The 18933-nt window shown below is 37.3% G+C and overlaps 1 protein-coding gene across 1 annotated transcript in view; it reads right to left on the bottom strand.

Moving 5' to 3' along the window:
- Positions 1-18933, bottom strand: part of CTNNA3 (catenin alpha 3) — a gene marked incomplete at both ends in the record, with an annotated part of 466214 nt that overhangs the window by 92142 nt on the left and 355139 nt on the right. The window contains one exon of the mRNA XM_080347591.1: positions 15166-15366. Coding sequence (XP_080203717.1) covers positions 15166-15366 — 201 coding nt within the window. The remainder of the gene's footprint in view (positions 1-15165; positions 15367-18933) is intronic.

Raw genomic sequence — 18933 nt, 5'->3', positions numbered from 1 at the left:
GAAGGAGTTGCTATCCTTCATCCTCTTAATGCCTTCAGCACAGATCAATGGACAAAAATACATCACTCTGCTAACAGATACAGTAAGAGTCATTGAGTTTAAAATTAGTACTGTAGCTAATGTGAACATATTTAAAGGGACAAAGCTAGCAAAGGAACAAAGCTGGGCTCCTTCCATTCATATTGAGAAATTAAATATCTTCAAGACTGCAACAGTCTCCAGACAGACATTTGAGTTAAACCAGGCAGTGCAATTCAGGATAAATTTTAGTCCAGTTAAGGTTAATCAAGTTTAGGTAACACATAGTAACAATTACAGCTGCCTCTCAAATGGGAAAAAGGAAAATGGCACAGTCCCTCACAACAAGAAGTTTAAATTCTATTCCAAACAAACAAGCAATAATGACTGATACAATGTTATCTCATCTTCTTCATCCTATTGTACTCTCTTTGGGATGCAACAATAGACACTTTTCAGACTCAACTTTTGTAGCAGGGCAAGGGACACCTAGATTTAGAAAAAACTCACCAGAGAAAGAAAGAACAACAACAAAATAGGAAGAAATTATCTAATCCTGCCTGACTACTCCAAGAGGACTTCTCTGTTTCTAAAATGAAGATGATGGTAGTTAAGTTTGTAATACACATAGACTAGCATGCAAGTTTTCAATAAAACACTAGAACTAAATTCTACAGTATTTGACCAGTGGTCCATGCCATTACATGTCACATCTTATTTCAGTTTGACTAGCAATGTCAAACTGCCAATGCAATCCTTCAGTACTATATGTTTTCTATAGAGAAAAGGGCAGAAAATCCATTTAACAAGTCTAGGCCATAGATCTGCAAAGGAATCATTTGTACCCTAATGTACGCTTGTTTCTATGATCCTTCTTAATAAATATTTCTCAATCTAACCCTTTTTTTTTTTTTTTTTTTTTTTTTTTACATTTCTTCCAATAGTTTTGGGGGATATTTTGTTCTTGTATCTAAAGGACAAAAACAAAACATGCTTTTCTTTTTCATTTGCATGGCACACTACACATCATACAATTCAATAAAAACAAAATACAGGGACACAAAAGCTGTTTTTAAAAAAGCTTATTTTTTTATGACGATGATTCATTTTGAGACACCACACAGAACGTCTCTTTTGCAATGGCAAATACAGTAATATGTTGGTTTTATAAATGTTTCAGAGTAGAGACTGTGTTTTACCAAACATGGCAAGAATGAATTTATCCACGCGGAAGCATTAAGCAGTGCATGTATACGGCCTTGAAGATCAAACATAATGGGCTCTTGAACCAAAGATACACCTATAACAGAAGACCAGACTACTTCCAACACTCTCAGTTACTGAAAAAAGGGCCAGACCAGGCACAACACGTGAGCAATAACCACAGTCCTTCTGCCCATCTCTTGCTGGAAGGATAAAATTTAGAAAGACACACGGGCAGGTGTGTGTGAACAGGAAGAAGAACCCTGCAGACACCTCTGCTCAACACTGCCAGAACCTAGAAAAGAAGACTGCTATATCTGTTGCCTTTGGCAGTAAAAACACATCCCTGTAAAATCAGCTGCTTCTTTGACTATGTAAAATGTCTATGTAAAATCCCAGCTGCAGCTTGGATGATTTCATACCTGTAGGATAATCTTAAAGAATCAAAACAAATCTGAATGTTCTCATTGTTACAGTCAGCCACAAGGCATAGCTAGTTGAACTGGTATTAAATTAAGAAATCATCCTCTAGGGACAGAAAGAATTGGTTTCCAAGTGCTGAGAAGGGGTTTCCCATGAACATGGGAATGCTCACAAGCAAAAGGAAGACTGAATCTGCAGGTATGGAGAAAGAACTGCAGTAACAACATTCTTCAAATTTCTCCCTCTACTTACCACCCTAACTGGAGAAAACAAATGGTGCACCAGAAATGAAGACTAATGGTTACGGCTACAGTGTTCTGAAAAGGAGCCTTCAGAGAAGTCACAAGAGACGTTCTTTCTCCTCTTTGCATCTTGCCTGCTTGCAGACAACCTGTGGGGTATTAAATGACTACACCTAAGTTCTGGGGCTAGAACATGCTCCAACAGTACTAGAGAACATGCTCCTGAGAACATGGGGTCCAACAGTGCTTAAGTTGTATCTTGAGAAATGGCTTTTTCACTGCCTCATCAAAAAGCATCGTACAGTGCACATGCAAACACTGTTCATACAGCTGAGGAAATCTGGTCTCATTAAATGCTCCAAATTACATGCAAAGTTCCATTTGCAAAGTTTGTATTTTGCTTTTAGAAAGGCTTCCAGATCTGAATCACGTTGGGGAAACAGTTCCATTCACATACCTCAAGAAATCTGGGCACATACTACAGATCTGCTGCTCATGAAGTACTTATTCCTGCTGCAGAACTACGGACCTAAAATTCATTTATTTCAGTACCGTTCCTAATACTAAGGCAAAACAAGAATAGTTCATAATATTATAAGCATGATACTGAAAGTTTAGATACAGTTCAGCTCTCTTGTCTAATTAATTGGTTATCTTAACACAAATCTCATCCAAAATAGATCACTCATTAGAAGACAACCAACTAGAAAAACAAACAAACAAAAACACCCCCACAACCTACCCAAAACCTTGATGCCAAGAATTACAGAGCTACAGGGAAGACTTCCATAGTGCTTAAACTCCAAGTGACATAAAACTTCAAAGTCCTATCTTTACAAAACTTAGGATACAAACAAAACAAGAATAAAACTTCCATGAGGTTGATGAGTGACAGATTTAGTGAAGTATCAGGAAAACAAAATGCGTAAATCTGAGCTAACTCCAGCCATCCTATAAGGCAGAGAGGTAGGAAAAAACAACCCTGAGCCCAGCAGTTGCTAACATACAAACTTCTGCGCTGCCTCTAGCCAGTCCTTCCATGACGGCAGAGGCAGCAGACTGGTGCTGCAGTGGTTATGACACACTTGGCACAGGGAGGTTTTCATGTACTACAGTGATGTTACATCAGGAGGCACCAGTGTAGTTTCAGAAGCACAGAACAGGTAACTGTGTCAAAGTTTTCCAATATTAGAACCATACTAACAATCAGGTGGTCTTCAAAACATTAGCAGTAGACAACAATCTAAACTTGCAGCCATTTATTTTAGTGGATTACTAGAAATATTCTATTTTTAGTAATCTGCTTCCCAATGGGTGCATAATCAATTTACAAAACCTGAAAGTAATTGAATTTACCAGAATGGACAATCCTGCACAAGACTCCCACCTTTCTTTGGCATAAAGACAAAAAAAATTGCATATCACACTGGGAAACATCAGAAATGAACACTGGTTTTTTTTAGGCAGAATCAGATACTTTGACATATATGTTAGTAAACAACAAAGCCTTAAAATACTAAATTGCCTCTGGCAAAATGTATTTGAGAAAAGGGTCACATGACTCTTCAGTGCTATGTCTACTACAAAAGTAACTTGGAATTAAATAATATAGTCAAGAAGAATTATATTTCATGGAAGACTGCTGACATTTAAAAAGCAAGCACAAGAAAAATACACCTCGCTACCCAAAATAATCAAGTTTTAATTACAGTGAAACACCAATAAACAGTGTCAACTGCAGAAAAGATACTTTACTGAACAGTGTCATAAAAATACTAACTCAAATTTAACATTAATAGCTAGCCTCAAAATGATTCAGAAAAGACGGCCTCGTGCAAACTCTGGGAATCTGCCTCTGGTCTTTGCTGTAATGCCCAGCGTGCTGTGCACTGGAACCCTGCCTCATCTTTCTGTCCAATACGACAACGCACAATGGTAAAACCCAGTTAACAATGACTGGAACATATGGGTTTCAAGATATTATCAGCAGAGTTAGTGGCAATAATTCCAGTGGTTTCAGTGGATTTGAAATTAGGTCATATAAGTGATCACACAAACATTCACTACTAGAACATGGTATTACTAAAATTGTTTTAAATTAAAAGTGATAAAAGAATGTTGGTATATTTAATAAGTATGTTCAATTATAGTATGCAATAATTTGAAACCAGTAAGCCTGCTAGTTGCAGAAAGTGAAATACCATTGACTAGCTTGTTTGTGGCCAAGGTGACAAAAACTCAGGTAGTTCTCTCTAGGCTTTAAGATAAATTTTGTTCCCATGCATGGCCCTTCTGTTGTGTTGTTCATGGTCTTTTTGCCCTTTTAAATTATTTTCTAATTGCCATTTAAAAAAAAAAAAAAATGGAAATTTCTCCTAAAATAACTTAAGTCACCACACTGCAACATATTTTGCCCCATAACAGCAGAAACCAAACAGCTGCCAATAACATTAAAAAAGAATATTCTTCAGTATTTACCTGAAACTTTTCAATCAACTAATGACTAATTAAATTAGCAACATTTACAGATATTAGTGCTAATGCTAGTATTATCCGCATAAAAAAAGCTCTTTAGGTAAAGAAAGTTCTGTACAAGAATCCAGAGAAACAGCGAGAATGATTAATTCTAATTGGTACTGACTGATCAGCACATACAGTCAGGGTGAACTCCAACTGCAATCCACAGCTGACAGACAAGAAAGTGAGTGTCAATTACATTTCCTGCTACTTTCAATTCCTATGTAGAGAGTATGGAAAGGCTGAAAGACTTCCAGAAGATTCTTTTTTGTTGTTCTTTCCTTGTGGTTTAGAGTTTACAAAAGCTGACTACAAGAATACTTCCTCCTAACCTGCAATGCAGAAAAGAACAACTTTTCTGCAAGACTCAAAATAGCAGGCTTTAATAAAGATTCAAGAACGTCAGTTACCAATTCTAAGCACATCAGCTCACAATGATTAGAAACTGAGTAAAACTATATGAATAAACCCAGAATTGCTTCTATTAAGATATGATGTCTGAAGGTGTTCTTAGCTACAGGTACTTACTTGCCGTATTTGTCTCATAGAACAAGATATGAGCAAGATAAGCAAAGAAACTGAGTAAATACAAGATTATTGTTGTTATTCAGAGAAATGTGGAGCACTGCTGAAAATCTTCCCATTAGCTCTCAAGGGAGGGGAAAAAAAAAAAAAAAAATCACCAGTTTTAAAAGAGCACACTACAGAGCAAACAAGCACTTGGAAAAAACAGATACCAATAGGCTTTAAATGTCTATCTGCCTATCTGGAAATGTATTTGATTAAATCATGCAGACTGATTGCATCCGTTTGCAATGTCGCTATACTTCACCTCCATTTAATACATGATACTTCATATAAGAATCTGCATTAGCATTACGGAGAAATTCGTAGATTCAGAATGAGGTACCTGCAACCTCTTTACACTAAAAATCCTTCTCAAATGCTAACACTACTTATTTTTAATAGCAAGCAAGCCTCTAAGGAAGAGAAGCAACTCTTCTCTGGGAATTTGAGATTGCTACTGCAGAGCATGAATGCACACGTGAAAACATTTATTTACCCAGGAAAGATGAGTCTTATATGAATGAGGCTTGGTATATAACACGAGGGAAAAGTCATAAACACACTGCTTGAAAAGGACTTTGCATATCATTTGGATCACTCTCCTGCTTAGAAGACGGACACTGCATCAAGTCAGTCATAGTTTTGTCTAGCTAAGTCTCAAAAACTTCCAGGAACAGGAATGTCATTGCATCTCTGTTCTAGCGTTGCACTATACTTTTAATAAACGTGTCCCCATGCCCCCATGTCCTATCTGAACTTCTCAGGCTGTAATTTGTGGCTCTTGCCCTTTCTCACATCACCTGTCTCTATGCGATTGCCCCTTGGCTTCCACTGCCCCAGGTTAAACAAACCCTCCATCTGTCCCCCTCCTCACAGCCCCCGGCCATCCTCAGAGCTGTGTTTTCCACAAATCTTTTTCCAGTATTTCCAATTTTAGCAAGGCCTATTTTGGAAACTGTAGAGCAAGTACATTACTGTTTCCAAAAGACACATTCTCAGATTTTCCCCCACCCTCTTTTGCCATTCTTCCTATAATCAATACATCATCTTTCTTTAATGTTTGGCATACTACCGTTGAATATTATTTATTTTACCATGAATGCTTCCTGAGAGATCTGCTTCACAGCTTTTCCTGAAATCTAGCCTCCTCTTCCTAAAAAACAAGTATATATATACATATACATATATATATATACACACATACATATACACACACACACCCCCACCCCCCCCCCAAACACAGACACACACACACACAAACACACTAACAAAAAACCACAGGCCCAGGAAATCCAGAAACAATAAAAAGAGAGTCTATTACTTGTAGCCATCTTCTGGAAGAGATCACTGAACACTTCTGACTTAAAATCTAGGAATGAGTTTCAGGAAATCATTTTAAGCCTCTCTCAACACCAACAATAAAGTTACTAGGAAAACACTAATAGTCTGATACAAGAAATGCTAACATGGAGCTTCATGTCAGGGGAAAAATAATGAAACTCCTCCAGATTAAAAACAAACAAATAAAAAAATCCAAGCAAAAAAAAAAACCAACAACAAACTAACAACCAACCAACCAACCACCACTACCACAAAAACCACAAGCTGTTAAAACATCTATGGCTTCTCGCATACAATTCTGTTGATTAGAAGGAGTATCAAACTGTTCCCTGCCTCACCCAGCTGTGAGGCTCTGAGTGTTCCATGAGGGAAGCATGGCAGCTGCTTTACTTTGCTTTGGAATGGCTAAGGATTCTTTAATGCATTTTTTGTACAATGCCCAAGGCACACACCTTCTAAACAGCTAACTGAAGCTGTCTGCCTTTTAATTTTTAATTCCTTACAGCAGTCATAAAGGAGTATGATTGACAGATAGTTCTATATTCCTGCATGAAACTCCATGACAAATGCTCTAAAATTGATGGATGTATTACTTATACTTTGTGTGTCGTCTAGTGAATTATTCCAAAACTGCTCTAGCTGCAGTTGTTTAATAGCACTGGGTCTGGTGTTCTCATGAACTGTGAATCACAACAAAGCCCACAATGACTGAACTGGCTTCAAAGATGACCTGGCAGTGGTGGGATTCTGACAGAAAACAGTCTGGGCCCCAGAAACTAAGGAGAAGCCCTATTTACAGAAATATTTATTCAGCATAAAATGCATTCAATGCCACTTCTCCAAATACTGCCATGAATGGCAGTGCTGAGAGACTTACTGAGATCTAATGTGTACAAAATGACCACAAGTATATCATTTATGATTTGAGCAAGACTCAGTTTCACTATGTTAACAGATTTATAAACCATACATAAAGACATATGCATACATAAATCCTACTGAATTATTCATACGCTCCCCCCATCAAGAACTGTTGCATCATTTCCAAGTCTAACAGTTCATCACTACTAAGGAGGAAACCAGGAAAAGCTGAGGGCGTGTTTGCCAAAGAGAAATCTGGGTAGGACACTATGAAAATCTTAAGCAGAGCAGACTTTGGAATGGTTAGCTGTAGATAGTTGGAAATCTTATTGGGGGAGAACATATAATTTCATAATTATGATACAGCATGTTATTGTAATTACGAATTTTAGTATAAAACATTAAAAAAGTCTTCCATGCAAAAATGGAAACTGTGGAAGGTGCTTTTTGTACATTTAGGTTAGAAAACAATAACAAGTGATAGCTATGAAAAACTCAGAGTGATCTAAAGCTGAAGAATAAGTTACTGCAATTTTTCAGGTCTAAGGAAATCCTTAAGGAGATCAGATTCATACTGATGACTTAAAAGTCCTCATAAATCATGTAATACAGAATTAACTCTTAAACGCTAATGATTTGTGAAATAAAGTCACTCAGTCCAAAGTTCTGTTCAGGAGGCAGATCACGCTCTGACATGTAAAAGTTACAAACCCAAATGGTTACAAGAACAGTAAATCCCCAAAAATTCAAAACATGTTGGTTTATAAGAAAAAAAAAAACCAAAACAACAAAGTACATCTGACCAAGTAGCTCCAGGAAGCATCAGAAAAAGTCAAAGCTGCTAGGTTAAGAAATACAAAGAATTTATAAAAGAGACAAAAACATTGACTGTTCTAAGACAGGTGTCATCTCCAATGCATTACACTGTTCTAAAAGACAACAGGACAAAAGGATTCCTTGAATACTGAATGGCAAAGGAAATAATTGTTAAACTGGTATCTGAGACACAAAGTTGAACATGGACAAATGCAACAGGCACAGCATGCTTATCCTAATTCCCTACAGAACGCAAAATAACAATAGTATCAGGGTTTGTCGGTGCAAGACCAGGAGAAAAGCATTATGATAACTGTAATGGCAAAACATTGCTACAGAGGCTCTGGGAAATATACTCAAAATAGCAACTCGAAAGGTTACAGAGCTGGAAGTGAAAGGTATACTATAGAAATGAAAATGTAAGGTCCTTAACATTAGAGAGGTTACGGCACTTAAGCCCTTGTGCAAGAAAGTCACAGCTGAAATGAAAGTAATGGTTTTGATATGGGCACAAAGCTAGAGATTCTGCTTCAGTTCAAATTACTGAGTACAAAAAACAGTAGTAGTTCCCTGATATGGTTATCAGCTAAAGGAAGAGCTGTCATTACAGATGGACTCCACTGAACAGTACCAGGACAGGGATTCTTAAGATCTAGAAGAGAAAATATATTAACAGGGATAGATAAAAGTTATGTGCACACTGGAAAGTCGTGAGTCATTCCTTAAAGTAGCCTCAAGTGAAGAGAAGCAGTGAAGATTTATCACAAAGTGTCACATAGTATGAACAGAGAAGGGCAATTCTATTGAAGGAAAGAAAAAAGCAAACCAAACAAAAAACACAAAACAAACCCACCCAACAGAATTTGACACATGGAACATACATAGATGTAAATTTATTATACTAACTGGGGTGGGAAGGCACAAAAACAATAACAAAAACCACCACGCTTACCAACTTACCATACATTATCATTATTATTATCATACTTGCTTGCCCTACAGGAATAAAAACCTGATTTTACTAAGGGCTTGTGGAAATGAAAGTTACAAAGAAAACAATAGTGTTCCTGCTTTAAGGAAGGCTTATGCAGGTATCCTCTGCTCCAGAATCAAACTGCCAGTAAGCCTGGCTTCACCAGGGTACATGGAGAATTTATTATCACGGGAGCAAAACTTAGAACTCACAAGAAATCCTCCATTTTCTAGTTTATTCCACAAATGCCGCTTAAACTGAGACACCCTGCCCGCACGCCCCTCTCCTCTCCCCATGCAACTAGCTGAAGTAAGACCATGTATGTCAAACCAGTGCTGGCAACAGAAATGTGTTTACTATCCTAATTCTCAAAAATGAACTAACAATGAAAATATATCTAAACTAAATTGAAAACTGTAAAAGTAAAGTTATTAGCTTATACTTAAGGATAAATTTACTTTATATAAATGCTGGCTTTTAAATGCTATTCTTACTTTCATCTTGAGAAGGAGGAATGCTTTTGGAGACTGTGTGTCCCCCAGGACTAGTGTCCCAGACAGTTGAGTCTGCACTGGTCCCTTGGAAAAAGAGACAGGGAGACATGGGTGGGTATTAATCTGCAGTGACTTGTTGGCATCAAAGAGGTAACAAAGAAATCAAAACCTTAAATCAACAGCTTTTACTGTACAAAGCCTGCTGGAACACTGCACCAAAGAGGAGTTTCGTCTCAGCACCTTGGATGATCACTAAGTGCAGCAGCATTTTAAAGCAACCAGATGTGTAGCTGAATGTATCTTAACTCCCACACAGTGTTTATAATGAACGTGGACATTAGTAAGAATGAAGAAAAGCTATTTTTGAGCTCCTGGAAATGGAAAAAACACTTAGCAAAAAGAAATGGTGTTATATACAGTGTCATCATTTGATTATCTGTAACACACAAAAATTTATTACATTTCTTCCTATTTTTCAGAACATGGGTGTCTTTTGGGTGAGCAAGTGTGTAGCATTCTTGAACTGGAGAAAACAGACAAACTTGGTGCAAAAGACTCTGACAGTGGACAAAGGAAACAGTAATTTCTCATAAGCTGTTGCAACAAGCCTGCGAACTGTATTTGAAAAAGGCAAGTGAAGTAACTAGGAAAATACAAAGTCATTAGCTTGTGCACATAAGCATGTGAGACGAGAGTCAATGGAAAAGCTAAACAAAAAGCAGGAGGTGGAAGGAAGCTCATATCACCTAACACTAATATATTTTATTGCCAAGAGAAATAATGTTTTTCCAGAGAAAAGCAATGCAGGAGATTTAATCCACCCTGCAGAATCACTTAATAAAGTACCACAGAGGAAAGCTCTGCTTCAGGTGGAGTAGATCGGTATGGAGGGTGTTCAAGTGATGACATTTGAAAGGGCTACGACGTGAAAGGAGACTCTGGAAAGTAGCCAAAATATAATCCTGGGAGCAACGGGAAAATAAAATAATAAATACATAAATAAATCATTAGTGACACTGGAAAAGATGATGCTGTTAAAACATGCTGCCAATACAGAGGACAGCTGGGTCAGGAAGAATTGAATGACATTCAGGACAAAATCATAGGACAGGACTTCAAAAAAGGTAACCAAAATTTGTGAATGTTTTAAAGAAAATCACTGAATACAAACCAAATCTCTCCAGAACAGGTCCAAAAACTGAACGTGTTTGGCCCACTGGGGCCAAGTGTTCTAAATCCAGGTGGAGGCAGAAGTGTTCACATTGACACAAGAGCAAAATGTACAAAATGGCCATGCATAAATGCTGGAAGTTCGAGGAAAATCTTCAATTGCAAGTAATAGGCTTACACAGCTCTCGGGGAGATAATCAGGCCACAAATTGCCCTTGGTATCCCCCTACTATATCAAACAATTATGATTATGTAATACTCAACATAAAGCTGCTCGAGCCGCTTGATTAGGTCATTGGGACTGTTTGGACATGAGGTTCTTCCTTAACTCTGAAATGTCAAAAAACTTGTACTTACCCAGCCAATGACTCAGTTAATAAAATACATCTCTGACGTATTTTGCCCTTCAATCCCCAATTATAAGTAACATTGCCAGTATCACATTGGAAGAACAGTAATATCTGAAACTGTTAGATTTCAGACAATTCAATTACTACTTCATAGCTTATGGGTGCAAACATCATATGAATAACAGCTTTAATTACTTTCAATGAGACCTACACAATTTAGGCATATGGCTATTTGTAAAAAATCTGACTTACATCCTTCTTATACTGAGAAAGTATTTGGAATTCACATTTATGGACACAGATTTACAAACATTTTCTGAGGCAGGAAGACATTTTCAAATCCATGTTCAACTTTACATTTGATATCACCATTCTGTCTCAGAAATTAAACTCTGTCTTAATCCATACTCCAAAGGGAGTGAGAACAGTATTGTGTGTCATACCAGTATCTGTCTCAGAACAATGCCTACAGCCAGCCTTTAATTTGAGAACAGTTAAATTTGTTTTTCAATCCGAATACGACGTCATTACTATTCATAAACTTAAAGGTAATCCCTATCCCTATGTGAATTACAAGGTATTTCATAATTCTGGTTGTAAGATGCTGTGGACAATGGTTTGCTGTAATTCCATCAGCACTACTGGAATACAAAAATGTTGACTCCAAACCCCAGTGACGCAGGGAAATGTACCTCCACTAGTTTCTTAAGACAGTTAAAATACTTATCTTTGTCTCCACCCTTTTGTTTTTTACAGGATCCTTAGATCTAAATAAGAAGAGGATTTATTTATGTGTATACATACACATATATAGTATATTATACTTTGACATGAAAGGAAAACTGTAGACAAAATTTACAATAAATACACATATCAACAGATACATTCCATAATATAAATTATTTACTTGAATTTAACTGCTGCAGATTCTGGCAGGCAGTAAGATGATAAGAGTAGACTTTGATATTTAAAAATACAGTGCAAGGATACCCTTCCAGTTCGGATGTGGAAATGAGTTAGGTTTTTATAAACAGTTTGTCTAAAGGTTTCATTTTGCTTTCAAGTACACAAACCCTATCAAAATGCAAGGAGCTCCATATTTCAACCTAGTTAACAGTGCCAGACACCAGGAATGTCTAACCAGAGGTACCAGTACTAACATTTTCAGTCTTAACCATACCAGAATACAGCCTGAACCTCTACCACCTCTGTACTGGTATCCTCAAAAGAAGAAATGCTGGTTGAAGCAACTGCCTGCACAGAGTGTACAAGACCACAGGACTGAACATGAGATTCTCCAGCGGCCTGCAAAGGTTCCACACAGACCCTGGGCCACACATTTCCAGGGCATGACACTGAGTTGCCATCATCTCAAGGAGGGAGTTGCTAGAATGTTTTCCAGCTCTCTTTCCTACCTAGGTGCCCTTCCCACTGAAACCTAGGAACAAGAGGGGGACAGAGTATGTCCTAGTCTCATTGTGATGTAGAACAAGCACCAAGTCTCAGTCAGACCAGGAGCTGGGATGCACTCCTGCACACCACAGTTAGCTGCAGCCTCATGAACTTACATAGGATGGCACAGGAACTCTGTACAGCCAGTCCAAATGAAACTATCCTCATGATCACATCATATATTCTCTTCCTGCAGTCTTCTGCTCCACCACCTTCCAAATTGATCCTATGGATGTCAGTCTCCTCTAATATGTAACCCTGGCGTATGTCTAAAGCAGATCCATCCAGTGACCTGAATTAAGCAGCTGTTTTGTAACATAACTGTGTATGATCACATAATCACAATGTCATCATGCATACGCACACAGAGTGCAAATAACAGCTGCAAAGACAACTTTAGTTCTGGTATTACCTAATTTCTAAGTGTGTTACTCCACAATGTAAATGGTGCTCTTAAAGGGCCTTGTTAAGTTTGCTTGGGGTTCTTCTTCTTGTTGAGGTAAAAGGGACAAAATGGAGGAGCAACATAACATCAGCCTGAGAAAGCAGACACTCCACTGTATGGTGCTGCAGAGATCCATTTGGCTATCAACAACTTGTATCTGAACAGGCCAACACAATCTGAGCTAAGATATTAAGCACCAGTTTCTAATCTGCACCGTACAGCAGTATTATGGTATTGTTGTTGAATAGCTCACTTTACCAGCTCAAATGTCTCATGTCCTCCAGCTGAAAAGACACATGCTCTTTTCTTGAATAGACCAGAATGCAGAGAATTTGACCTCATCTTATTATCTCAACATGTGCACTATAATTTAACCCCAGTCTTTGTTTTAACAAACAGTAACGTATCTGTTCTTCTTTATGCACAATTTCTCTATCCTGTTAGCTCCAATCTGAACCCTTCCCATTTCTGGCTCCTGCTGTCTCTTTCATTTGTGCTTTTATTTCTCTGCAATTTCTCAGTACATTATTATTCTAGAACTTTATTTTCACTATCTCTATACTCCGCCTGTAGTAATTTCTCTTCAGTAACACATTATCTTTTCACTGGGCATCAAGGACACCCTTTCCCACCCTAGGTTACTTATGTAAGCTAATTTAGAACCTAATCACAGCATAAATACACAGTTCTCTCCTTGCCATCAGTTGGCTCCTGCAAGAGCCAGCACTGATAGAATGTTTCAGGTTATACCTGAGCACTGCAGCCTACCTGCATTTTCCTTGTAAGCTGAAACACTTAAAACAAACAAAAGAAAAATCATCAAGCAACCAAAAAACCTTGCATGATTTGATGTCTGTTCATTGCAGATCACATAAATACAGATAATTATGAAAAGTACATATTACTTTTTTCTGCTCCCATTGACTAATGTAAAGATAGTGGATTCTTAGGTCTGAAGTACTGCAAAGACATCTGAGCAGATAAAACCATGCTTGATGTACCTTGACAAAGGCAAACATTCCAAATGAAACCACTTTTGTGTCTTCTTGTCTTTTGTAGATACAAGGATTTAGGGACATTATATATTACTGTCAAACCAAGGCAACAGAACAGAAATCAGTGTCAACTCCTACTGCATTTAAATACTACCAGTTTCAAGAAAGAAGGGCTTAGCTTTTACATGGGAATCAAAACTATCTTTTCCTGCAATTGCTGCTTCTCTTGGCATTTGTCATAGTACTTTCAGGAGTCATGAAAAAAGAATGTCATGTTGAAAGTTTTCAGATTTTCTCATCAACATGTCAGAAAAGGCGATAAAACCATGCAAGACTATCTCAAACTCCTCTCACTATTTTGTTCCTTTTGCCACTTCACTGCAATGTCAATTCACTTTTGTTTCACATGATGATAGTTCTGTCCTGGACCTATTTGAACTCATTAAGAAAGAGCTCAAACAAAATTCCTGTCTCTTGCAGCAAAGTAAAACAACTGTCAGACAAATGTAAGATACTAGATATTTGTTTAGACTGACAGAGCTATGATTTAGACCTCCAAGTTCATGAAGCCTAATCCTATATTCCAGAGATGTACAGACTTTCCAGAAAACTTAGTGGCAATTTTTTTAACTGCCTGACTGTTAGACTTGCAACCACTGAAAACATAGAAGCCCTCGGAGCTCTCCAACTTATTTTTTAAATTAATTATACACTATATAAAGGTAAGAGATTTATTTATATGGACAACTCTTTACGTAAGCAACAGAAACCATTTATAAAATAGAGCAGTTACACCTCTCCTACCCTCTTTTTCAGTATCACAAAAAAGGAAATTGACACTAATAGCCATTGTAGGAAGTTCCAACTTTGAACATTAAAACTGAAGATACTGGGGGATATTTAACCACTGCTCAACAGTCCTTAAAGTGGGAAGTGCATGTAGATCATGAACCTGCTTTATCTTTCTCTGAGTTTGCCTTTTGTCGTCTTTGAACAGATGTGGTGAGGCCAGTTAGAAGTCCCCAAACACTATCACTTAAATTTATTGAGAAACACCCTTAAAACTCTTCCATAACTTAAAAAACCTTATACAGATGATGTAATTCAAATAAAATTTTAAAAATTAGTTTTGAACTGCATGGTATAATTGTAATTGGACAGCATGGACGAAAGAGACAGATCATATCATGAATCATTAGTGCATTAGAGAATCACAGGTTTCACTTTTAACTAAGTCATACAAAAGAAAGTTTCCACCACTAAAGGAACTGAGAACATAGCTTAGAAATCAGACTTACCATTCTTGGTCAAACACTGAACATTTGTCATCACTCCTTCAGTGTAAGCCCCTGGTTCATAATTGTCCATTTCACCTGAAACAATATGAGCTACTCTTGAAGCACGTCCTCGGATTGCACCCGCTGCACGATCTAAATTGTCTGCATTTTGCTCTCTCAGTGCAATGATACATTTGTTTACATCCTCAAGAATATGGCTTTCTGCAAAAAATAAATAAATAAATAAATAAATAAATAAATAAATAAATAAATAAATAAATTAAATAAAAGCCTGGCTCCATCCTCGTAACACTCACCCTTTATATATCTGTAAACATTAATGAGGCTACCCCTCAGTCTCCTCTTCTCCAAGCTAAAGAGCCCCAGCTCCCTCAGCCTTTCCTCATAAGGGAGGTGCTCCACTCCCTTCATCGTCTTTGTTGCTCTGTGCTGGACTCTCTCCAGCAGTTCCCTGTCCTTCTGGAACTGAGGGACCCAGAACTGGATACAATATTCCAGATGTGGTCTCACCAGGGCAGAGTAAATGCCTTCCTGTGTAACCTCATCTGGGTGTTCCTGCTCCCGCAGGGGGACTGGACTGGATGATCTTCCAGGAGGTCCCTTCCAATCGCTGACATTCTGTGATTCTGTGATATATATATTTTTTTTTTTTAAGATAGCACCTCTTAAATAATCAGAGATATTTTAGACACATAGTTGATTGCACTTTTTTCTTCCCTGTTGAAATGTATCATCCAACAGCAGCTTATTTTAATCCAAAAAAATAACACGAAATCTACACTGAATTGCCCTTGCAATCTTTAAAATAATTCATTGATTCCTAGAATTCAAGGTACAGTAATACTATCCTGCAAGCAACAGCAACAATATTGAGTCAGAAAGTCCTATAAAAATATGAAAACCACAAAATCTTACATATGTAGTGCATATTTGCGGAATGAAGGAAAATTTAATGGGATTAAAGCTGTTACTGTGGAAATCGTCTTAAGTCGCCCTGACAAAAGATTACAAAATGAGACGAATCTCTGTCAACAAACAATTGCCCCCAAAACTAACTAATTACTTTTACATCAATGTGTTAGGATGTTCACGTTAAATTCTTCTGTGAATAGAGCAGCATTTTTGCCTGGTACTAAAATTACACTATCACTTATAAAACTATTGCAATATGTGTCATTATTGTAAAATATATAGTGATTACATATATGTCATACAATTTACATTTCTTATACTAATACATTTACTGTATTGCTATGTTATATTGGTTTATATACTACTGGTGACTTCTAAATAACTGTGCAAACAGATGTCTCTATAAGCATACATTCAGTATCACTTATCAATACACGTAACACAATTATGCAGCACTGGCATTCCTTGGCATTCCTGCTATAGCTACTTTCCTTGTGCCTTCTTGCCATACAATACTTCCCCCCTTCTACTATCTCAGTCATCTCCTAATGATAGGATTTGTATTTTCTATTAGCATGCTTTCATTCCTACTTTTTTTTTCAGAATTTCTCTCGTTAGAATTCATCATTACCTCACAAATGTAAAGCCACATGGAGGAAATTAAGAAATTCTGGTTTTCTCCATCTTGTCTACAGGATGGAAAATGGTTTCTTGTCAACACTAGTTAAATTATTTGCTAGAACACCTCCAAAGCTCACCCGTTTTAACTGTTTAAAACATACACACATTATAGTCCCCTTCTGCCTGTCCAAATACACACACATTCAAAATTTTAAATTACTGGCACAAACCAGAACACAAAGTTTTGCAATAGGTAGGGAAATTTTCTTCATCTATGTGAAACACATAATGACACAGAAGTTCCAAAAGTCAAAGTCTCTTCAGCAACAGTTCTTGGATGAGAGGTTAAATGGGTTAAAGATGATCTTCCCAGTAAAAAGCTTTAAGAAAAAAAATAATCTACTGCAAAATCATCCCCTTACTAGAGGGCAGAAAGATGCAATAAAACAGGATTATTCTTCCATAAAACAACAACAAAACACACATCAGCATATATCACAGTAATTGCTATCTTCTGAATACATACAATATTCAACATTCACATGGATTCTTCAATGTTTGATAAAGAAACGTGGGAACTGAAGAAGTGTACGATACACAGAAGTAGCCAGTGGTGTCTTTGCTAAACATGCAAGTTGAAATAAGCTGACTCCATCTTCCTTACTCATCAATTATGTTTATATCTGGTGTCACCTCCCATGCAAGTACATCTGCAAAGTTGCTGTTGCCTTCGCCTCTTCAACAGATCTTTTTTTTTAAGGGAGGCAGTTGCCCTATGCCAAGACAAATTCAGCTGCTTGACATCCTCCCACACTCAAAGGTTTCAAACACGCAGAAGAGACACTTATCTTGAACTTTTGTTACTTCATTCAGCTCTCTGTGATTTAATGACCTGACTGAAGGAAGTTTGATGTTGACTTGTGTCTAAGACAACCAGAAAAGAGAAATTATTATAACACATATAAATACAACATGAGCATGGCACATTAACATTTTCAAGTTACCCATGCATAATATCAACAGTTAAAAAAGAACAAAGATTTGGCTAGAGGAAAGCACAAGGAGAAAATGGTTGCCTGAAGACTGACAGAAGCAGTTTTTAGGTTGACATCATCAGAAATGAAAATGCAGACACATGCAGAAGGCTGCCAAGCAATGAAGAATTAGACAATTCTTCCAATAAATTTCTACCCTTTTGTCTTTCTGAACATCCATTGTCTCAACATTTTTCAAGTGGCAATAGTAAAACTGTATTTGTGCTTAATAAACCATTTTTTGATACTCAAATATATAGTAATGGAAAAAAGAACATCAGCAGGAAGGAGGATGGATACAAAGGAGAAAATACTGGTACTAATCCAAGTCAGACTGGTCATAAACCCAGGGATAACAGACCTGAGTAAGAATTTTGATCAAGCTAGAAACGCTATCAGCAATACCAAGATTTAGAGAGAGCACATATGTGGTATGCTAGGATTGCATCTGTAGCACCAACATATTCCATTTTTTTCAGGCAAATGTAACGCATATAGGATAATACCATAAAACAATTATAAAGAGAATGTTTTTGGCTTCAAAGCTTAAACACATCTTAAAAGCTTCTGTATTGGTTTTGTTATTGAATTTCCTTTCCTACACACATCTGAAATCTGATGTCTCACAGAGAACGTAATACAAGAACATCAGAAAAGCAAGAAATGAAGACTTGCTCCATTTTCAGAAGTAACACTGTGAGACTTCTCTTGGACTAAGCCAAGAAATAATTCAGAGCTTACATGCCTCTTGTTAACTCACACAACTGCCATTCAGTATGTCAGTATTAAATTACATTTTACATTACACAATAAATTGGCAACCATGGTAACTCGGACATACAAAACACACCATTAGTTAATCCCAAATTACTTACTCCATCTGGCATGAGTATCTTGGAATTCCATCTATGCATAAATTATGAGTTCTGGTTCAGTTTATGAACTGCTAGATCACAGAACGCCTCTGTGAATACAGAATGTCCATATCCTTTCAGGTACATCTCACCGATCTCCAGGGTCAGCAGAAAAACCAGAATTTTAATAGTGGTGACTGTTAGCACTGTTTGTTCAGTCTGTGCCCATTCTGTAACTACCCCCATCGAGTGCCACCTCCATGGAAGCAGCGTAATGAGAGGACTGGCAGCTATTTCAGTTCCACCTATGCCAAACACAACACATGATACTGTGAAAGCAAGGGGCA

Source organism: Nesoenas mayeri (assembly GCF_963082525.1).
Source record: "Nesoenas mayeri genome assembly, chromosome: 7".
NCBI lineage: Eukaryota > Metazoa > Chordata > Aves > Columbiformes > Columbidae > Nesoenas > Nesoenas mayeri.
Note: the sequence above shows the minus strand (reverse complement) of the source record. Positions and strands in the feature narration are given on the sequence as shown.